This window comes from Manacus vitellinus, unplaced genomic scaffold, assembly GCF_001715985.3.
Source record: "Manacus vitellinus isolate BGI_N305 unplaced genomic scaffold, ASM171598v3 scaffold_76_pilon, whole genome shotgun sequence".
Taxonomy (NCBI): domain Eukaryota; kingdom Metazoa; phylum Chordata; class Aves; order Passeriformes; family Pipridae; genus Manacus; species Manacus vitellinus.
Window position 1 is genome coordinate 2,005,956 of NW_021940796.1, and position 7,627 is coordinate 2,013,582.

Genomic DNA, 7,627 nt, shown 5'->3' on the forward strand with positions numbered 1-7,627 from the left:
GGGGGTGGTGGAGTTCCCAGAAGTCCCTGATAGAACAGCAGTGCTCCAAAATAAAACAAAAAAAAAAACAATGGAGAAAAGAAATTATCTTGCCTGAGTTACATTATCCATTTAAATAATTCATTTTAATTCTGTGTCACTTAGGGCCATCCATTTCCTTAAATACTTGAATTTCAATTCAGACAAAAGAAATATCCCTGAAGTTCTTCAGTTTGAAGCAGCACAGGAGAGGGGTTTGTCACCAATAAAGGGAACCACTGAGTATCAGATGTGTTAATGTGATGGCACTTCCCAGTTCTTACATTAGTGAGTGAACCCATTTCTTACCCAAAACATCTCTTTTCTCATACCCAGCCAGGATCAGAGCAATGGGATTTTCCCTCAGTTCACTCAAACCTTTTGAAGTGGGGAAAGAACAACAACAACAAAGCAAAGAAACTGGAAATAAATCCCTGGAAACTCCAGTCTGTGCTGGAAGGGCTGATTTGGGTTGGATTGTGCGTGTGATGAACGTGAGAACATCATCACTGTGTGGATTATTGATGCCACTTTATTGGTGTACACTGATGAAACCCCACAGAGCAGCATCTGAGAGCACTTTAAAAAACCAGCAAGGTGGGCTGATGTCACCAGATCTGTTAAAACCAGGCTTCTGGTTGGGGCAAGAGAAAATAAACCTGCTTTGGTTCAGGCAAGAGATCAGAAGTTTGAACTCTGAGATTCTTCTAGAACATATCCCTGTGTAACTAAGAATAAACATCCACCTCCACTAGGATCTGATGAAACAATATCTACTAAATAAATAATAAATATTCAGGAGCCAACTTTCCTTTTTTTTTTTTTTTTTGAAAGAGAGGGAGTAAGACCTTTTTCTTTTACAAAATACTTGGTCTTGACATTTTTATTTTGTTTTGCACAGGCAACTCAACTTCAGTTCTGATCCTGAAGGATCCAGCCAAGGTTGTCACCTGGAACAGCACAAATTTCACAAGCCATGGACTCGAGTGTGCCTCTATAAGCAGAAATATGAAAGATGTAGCCACAAATGTCTCACAAAAAACATGTAATCCAGCTACACACTGCAATTAAAATTACCCCAGGAAAACAGGGCTGAGTGCCCTGTTAATAAAGATTCATCCAACAGTCAAAGAGACAATTTGACTGAGTGTAAATGAGAAAGTAAAATGACAATTTCCCCCAGACTGCTGAGAATTTTCCAGCCATTTAACTGCCTTCAAAGCCATACAAACCACACAACAGGAATGGGAGTCTGGGCAGCGAAGCGAGAGCAGCAGCAGCACAAAGTAAACAGGGCTAATGGAGTTATTTTTATCTCCAAGGAAAACAGCTCCCCTGCTCCCAGCTGGAGGCAACACAGACCAGGGGCACACACAGCCACTTCCCCAAGGAGAGCCAGGCAGCACAGCTCCTCGCTGCTGAGGGCTTTGGGAGACACAGAGTCCAGCCCCCCTTTCAGGGCTGCCCACACTGGTTTCTGCACCCCAACACCTCCCCCTCGCTGGGTGCTGAAGCACCTGGGCTTCAGGAATGGAATCACAGGAAACACGGTTGGAAACAACCTCTAAGATCAAGCCCAACCATCATCCCACCACTAAACTGTGCCCCCCAGTGCCACATCCACGTGTTTTTTGAATCCCCCTGGATCTGGAGCGATTGCAGAGCTCTCCCTGGCTCCGCTGGGCAGGTCAGGCAGTGCTGCAGCAGGGGCAGCCCCACCTAGATGTGCTCGATGGCACAGGCTCGGACGCTGTTGGTGGAGAGGCACTTCAGAGTCTTGAGCTTGGCCCCCAGGGTTTTGAGCTTGAGGGTGTAGATGAGGGGGTTGCCCAGGCAGTTGATGGTGATCAGCATGGCCGTGCAGTTCCTGAAGATGTAGACGCCCGGGTAGAGGTCGATGTGGCACCGGTGGTTGGTGGCATCAAAAATGACCCCGGCGAAGAACGGGGCGTAGGAGATCAGCGCCAGCAGCCAGATGAAGATGCTGGTCCTGGCCACCTGGGTCTCAGCCGATTTGTAGGTGCCGGTGGCTTGCCCGCACGCCTTCATCCTCAGCTTCCTCCTCCTCAGGATGATGATGATTCTGAGGTAGGTGAACAGAGGTATGATAAAGGCCACCACGAAGTTGGGGACGGCGATGAAGAAGAGGTAGTTGACGCAGAAGGGGCTGTAGAGGACCGAGACGCTCTTTTCCCTGTGCAGGCAGTTCCAGCCCATCAGTGGCAAGCAGCCCAGAAAGAAAGCAAGGACCCAGTTGGTGAAAACCACGGCTATGGAATGGTTTCTGGCAACCCTGAATCTCGTCCTCATGCTCTTGGCCACAGCCAGGTAGCGCTCGACCCCGATGCTCACCAGGTTGTAGATGGTGGATAAAATGGACGTCGTGTACAAGGCGTAAGGGGCGAGCATGTCCTCGGACCCAAAGATGGTGATGTCGGGGTTGGTGATGAACAGCGTGGAAATCCAAAAGCCAGAGAAGCTGGTGAAGAGATCAGAAACAGCCAAATTGCAGAAGAGGATGGAGATGGGCTTGTGCAGGTCCTTGGTGGCCAGGCGGGTGAGGATGACGGTGCAGTTGAAGAGCACGGACGCCACGTTGATGGTCAGCTGGGGGATGGCCAGGGCAAGCACCAAAGAATGACTCCAGATGTCTGTGTAGTTAGCAGAGCAGTTTGGAAATCCATTCATGGTGGAAAATCCTCCTTTCAGCCCTCAGCCAGGTCGGCTTCACTCATCCCATACTCCGTGAGAGACCACACCACACGAGAGCTGCTGCCACCTTGTTCCCCAGGTGGGGAGTGGACCCTGAGGCGCAGCTTCTACTGCCACATCATCATCATCATGACAGTGGATTAAACTTTAACCACATGTGGTATTAAATATTTGGGTTACCACCTCAGGGCATCGCCAATTACCGTTCAGTTGCTAGGACAGCCCAAACTGGAAAACATATTTGTTGCTACATGGATGAGCTGCTGAAAACAACCTCTGCCAGCAGTGAAATCTGGCCAGATCTTGAGAGGATGAATGATCACAGCAGTAGTTTAAAATTCTTTAAGGATAGTCTAAAATGGAATTAATGTGAATTCAGCTTTAACTCACCAATAAATTAGATGATAAAGGATTAGAGAGTCAGGAAACAGAGAGCAGAATTTTGTGGGTTTGGAGGGGGGAGTGTGTGGCTGATGGAGCTGAAATAAGAACATCAGTGTTGGGTCACCAACCTGGCCCTCAGCTCCTGCCTAAGCAGTTAGGAAAATGCCTTTTTTTCCACCTTAATTCCTGGATGAGGATGTAGCTAAACAACAGCAGACATCACTACTCATGCTCATTACAGGATATTTTGTGTTTATTTAATGTGTGACTTGCACATTAATAAACCAACATCAATAGCATTATATCTTTTCTTTCTCTATCTTTGTAAAGGCAAATGATTTTTGAGAACTGGATTTAAAATACTTGAGCCTTGGAGAAAAAAAGCCTTTGGGACACACATTCCATGCTCTCAGCAGAGGGCACTGCTGGAACAAAATACAAGGTTCAGTGGGAACAGGGAGATTTTAACCAGCAGAGCAGTTCAGGTGAGCAGTACAATTGCCCAGGTAAAGCCATGTTATGTCCGAATTTATTCTGATTTAACTCATTTCTCACTGTCATCCTAACAAAAGATTAATTTCCATGAGTAACAATTTTATACTGTGATACTGCCAAGCAGCTCAGCTGAGTTCACGGGCTTTCCACACTCAGCACTGACATCTGATCATTGCAGCAGCAATTCCAGCTCTAGAGCAGGAAATCTGTGAGCTCTGATAGCTCTGCCAAATTTAAAACATCAGAAATTCAGGCTAAAATGTGGAGCTTGAAAAGGAAAATTCTAGGGCTCCTTTTCTCCTATTGAAATGTATGAAAGTGTATTCAGGTTAGTGTGCAATTAGTACACAATAAATATGTACTAGAAATACTTTAAGTATTTCAGGTGGTCACATAGAAATGCAAAGAATGATTATATAGAAATAAAGGGCTGCAAAATGACGGATCAAGCCTGTGGATGTCTTAACATCCTATAAAATATTCTTCTCCCAGTGTCCCAGATAAACCATCCTTTGTGCATCCTGGAACCCTCCCTGTCAGCCACACCTCTGGTGTGAGGTTGCTGCTGAACAAGGGCTCCACTATTTCTGTCACCTCATCAGTGCCAGCACCTCGAGTCAGCAAATCCTTTCAATGATCTGAAATGCTGCAGATATTCCTGAAAATGCTACTTGAAATCGCTCTAATTTGAAAATTTGGCGTTCGAGCACTAAGCACTAAACGAAATGAGATCGGAATGTAATTAAAATAATATCAAGTAGTACAAACAGCTCTTCACAAAAGCTTTGTAATCTTATTTCCCTAATAGAATTACATAAAAATTAGCATAATGTTGCTAGATTAAGGGAGACAATATTAGTGTGGAAACTGCTTTTTTTAGTGGGCTTTAACATACAGAAACCACCAGGTTTGTGCATTCCAACCCTCTGGGATACAGCTGGAGCTCTCAAAACCAGATGAAAACTACTTTGAATTGAAAACTCAGAGACAGAGCTGCTACACATCCAAACCTCTGCACATCACAACCTCAGTCCAAGGCATTTTTCTACTCCCATATTCCAGGAACTGTGTGACCTTCCTGGTACTTACCTCACTCTACATCTTCGAGGAAAGTGTGTTATCTACATCCCATAAACGGGAAAGAGCAATCACATTATTTGTTTAAGATCCCTCAGAAGTCCAGAGAACCCAATCTAATCTCCAATTGTTCAGGTTGACACCTCAAACACTGGCTGTACCATGCTGTTGGCAGCCTTTGATTTATAACTATCTAGACCTCGCCTTCTACAACATTTTTTAGTTCTAGAATTGTTTTTCTTTTAGTTCTATGATTGGTTTTATATTTTTATATCTGTCTGAATTGGTGTTATTTTGATACACGTCATGTGTTAAGAAATGGCCTTATTTTGTAGAGAATCTCCAAGTTCAATAATAATTACCTGATGATTGTGCCTGTGGAGAAGAAAATAATCACTGAACATGTTGAAGAGATGGAGAAGGAGACATGAGAAGCTTCAGGTGGAAGTTTTAATGATGATTCAAGTGGCTGTTGTGGGAAATGCATCTTTGCCCCCCTCAGCTCAGTCTCAGAACTGCTCACAACTGCAGCTCTCAGGGATTCTCAAGGGCTCAGGACAACAGGCCAGCTGGGACATTCCCAAGTTGATCTTAAAACAGGAAATTTGGTCCAGGAGCCGAGTCCCAGCTCTGCTCAGTAACCCTTGGACAACAGACACACTTATCTTGGTGTGATGCAGAGCAACCTTTGTGCTGAGAGCACTCTGAGGAACTGAGTTATGCCTGAAAACTACAGGAGAAAAAGCTGCATCCACGTCATGAAAACAAGAATCCCACAGCACAGGGAGTAGAAGGTGAGCTGCACGTGGTTTGGTGTCACCTGCAAGGTCATGGACACACATTATACACACAGGAAAAACCAGGCACTGGGAGGATGAGGGATTCCACTGTCCTGGTTTCTTCCCTGTCACATTCTCCCTGAGCTCACAGTCAATTCCTACTCGTTCCTGACACTCCAGCTCTGCACTTTCACAACAGATAATACCTTACCTGAGCCAAAAAATGGCCAGTGCCACCCAGGTCAGCTGAGCATGGAGGCAGAGTCACTCCATGGGTCCAGGGTTCACTTCCATGACCTTCAGTGAGAGCAGAACATCCACCTGCTCACTCTCTCAGTGGCCATCACGGGGCCTGCGAAGAAGAAACAGTCATGAAGGACAGTAATACAAATAAGGAGCCTATTTATCCAGTTTATGTTTTAATTTATGCAGATTAAAGTCTTCCTTTCTGGAGAGGAAGGCACAAATGGGATGTATGATCTCCTTCCAAGATTTTTCTGGGATGTTTTGAAAACAGAGAGCTCTGCTCCTCCTCCACCCTCTCTCTTTGAGGAGTTTTTGCCTCACAGGTTTGGAGTTATCCAACGTCCCAGCGCTTTTTCCACAGCCCTACCAGGCACATGAAGTGAAGAAGATAATCATCAGGCTTGAAGTCTCTGAGTGCTGTTCAGCAGCATGTTACCAACAAGCCACAAAATATTGGCAAGGTAGGTTTGTTGTGAGGATATTCCCCAAACCAGACCCTCTTCCCCTTTATCCAGAGCCAGAACTGGTATTTTCACCTTTTGAGAACTTGCATTGTCCTGTCTAAAAGGAAACAAACAGGAATAAATACCTAAACCCAGGTGTATGGCAAGCAAAGCCTTCCACTGATAATTTAGATGTGAAGAAGCCAGAAAACATCTTATCCCTGCTCCTGAGTATTCCATGGAAACGACCCTGTGCTTGTTCCCAACGGAGCAGACTCGGGGAGGATCAGAGCCAGCCCACATTCCTCTGGAAGATGAAGGCCCAACGACTGTGATTCACCAAGAGCTGTGAAATTCCAGATTTCCTGTTCAGTGGTGTGGGAACTGTAACGAATAAAATGGCAGCACACAAGTAACTAAAGAGCACTGAGCGTGTTTTCTCACACACAGGGTGGGGTTCCCAGTCACAAAACTCATCTGGGTTTGAAGTCTCTTGGAAGTGCTTCCCTCTCCCATCGCAGGGGCGATTCCTCCTGGGTCATTTGTGACCAGGATTTGGCCCTGGGCCAGTCTGACCCTCACAACCCTTAGATTTTCCTTCTCTAAGAGCAACAGCTCAGCCTCCAGCCCGAAGAGCTGAGCCACAGCCTGGGCTTTGGGTCTCTGATGCCTTTTTGGCACGGATTCAGCCCCAGCCAGCCCTCATCCCTTCTGCTGGGACATGGGATGCAACCCCTCAGCTGGAGGGCTGGGGACAGCTCTGGCCTCCCTCCCCTCAGCACTTGGTGGGATCCTGTGGCTCAGACTTGTGAAAGCCTCACGAACCACCACATCCCCCCCAAACTTCCCTTGGGAGCAGCAGGATAACGTCAGACCTCACACGTTCCAGAAACCAGGCTGGGGGAACATCCCCAAAACCTTTGTTGCTGTGGCTCTCAAGGCAACAAAATAAATGCAGTTTTCACTGGTTTTGGTGTTCCCACCTCCCCTGTAGCTATGGACACAACTGCAATAATTCTGCCAGGAAAAACCAGCCTGGAGTTCAGTGATCTGCTGTCACCTCCCTGCTTAACCTTGAGTCTCACCTTCTCTGACCAAGATCCTCACACGTCTTTAGGTTCAATGTCCAAAACCAACTCACAGAGTAATTCCTTTCGAAATTATCCCAAGGTGCAGCACTGCCATGGAGAACTGATAACCAAGTACCTGCCAGGTGAGCTTCTTTAGAAAAAAATAAGGACATCACACGATGTCTGCCCTGCTTCTTTAATTTACAGGCTTCATAAGGAGAGGGAATGTCTTTCCCTGAGCGTGCCTTCACTTCCTAGAACAAATAAAGGCTTAATTGATATGACTGCAGTGCAATTTATTGTCACTTTAATAGTGATAGGCTGAAAGGCTTGGGGGGGGGGAGGAAAAAAAAAGGGAAAAAAAAAAGGAAAAAAAACAAAGAAAAAAAACAAACCAAGAATC

At 45.9% G+C, this 7,627-nt stretch overlaps 2 protein-coding genes and 1 long non-coding RNA gene across 4 annotated transcripts in view; all 3 read right to left on the reverse strand.

Moving 5' to 3' along the window:
- Positions 1–996, reverse strand: part of ZNHIT3 (zinc finger HIT-type containing 3) — a 3,509-nt gene extending 2,513 nt beyond the window's left edge. The window contains exon 1 of the mRNA XM_029964625.1: positions 969–996. Coding sequence (XP_029820485.1) covers positions 969–996 — 28 coding nt within the window. The remainder of the gene's footprint in view (positions 1–968) is intronic.
- LOC103763826 (lysophosphatidic acid receptor 3) lies at positions 888–3,066 on the reverse strand. The gene has a single exon (XM_018084844.2). It carries the CDS (start codon positions 2,704–2,706, stop codon positions 1,738–1,740), a length of 969 nt encoding a protein of 322 aa, XP_017940333.2. The 5' UTR covers positions 2,707–3,066; the 3' UTR covers positions 888–1,737.
- A 73-nt stretch (positions 3,067–3,139) lies between these two features.
- Positions 3,140–7,627, reverse strand: part of LOC108641729 — a 21,047-nt gene continuing 16,559 nt past the window's right edge. The window contains exons 4-6 of one of the 2 annotated variants that reach the window (XR_001922231.2): positions 6,301–6,538; positions 5,677–5,817; positions 3,140–5,506 (exon numbers count right to left, since the gene is read on the reverse strand). This is a non-coding gene — a long non-coding RNA (uncharacterized LOC108641729). Of the gene's footprint in view, positions 5,507–5,538; positions 5,818–6,300; positions 6,539–7,627 lie in introns of those variants that run through there. The other variant, XR_001922230.2, reaches the window with a different exon arrangement.

What these genes read in the sequence shown, in the direction of transcription:
- LOC103763826 (XM_018084844.2), bottom strand. Translation starts at nt 2,706, where the DNA reads ATGAATGGATTTCCAAACTGCTCTGCTAACTACACAGACATCTGGAGT.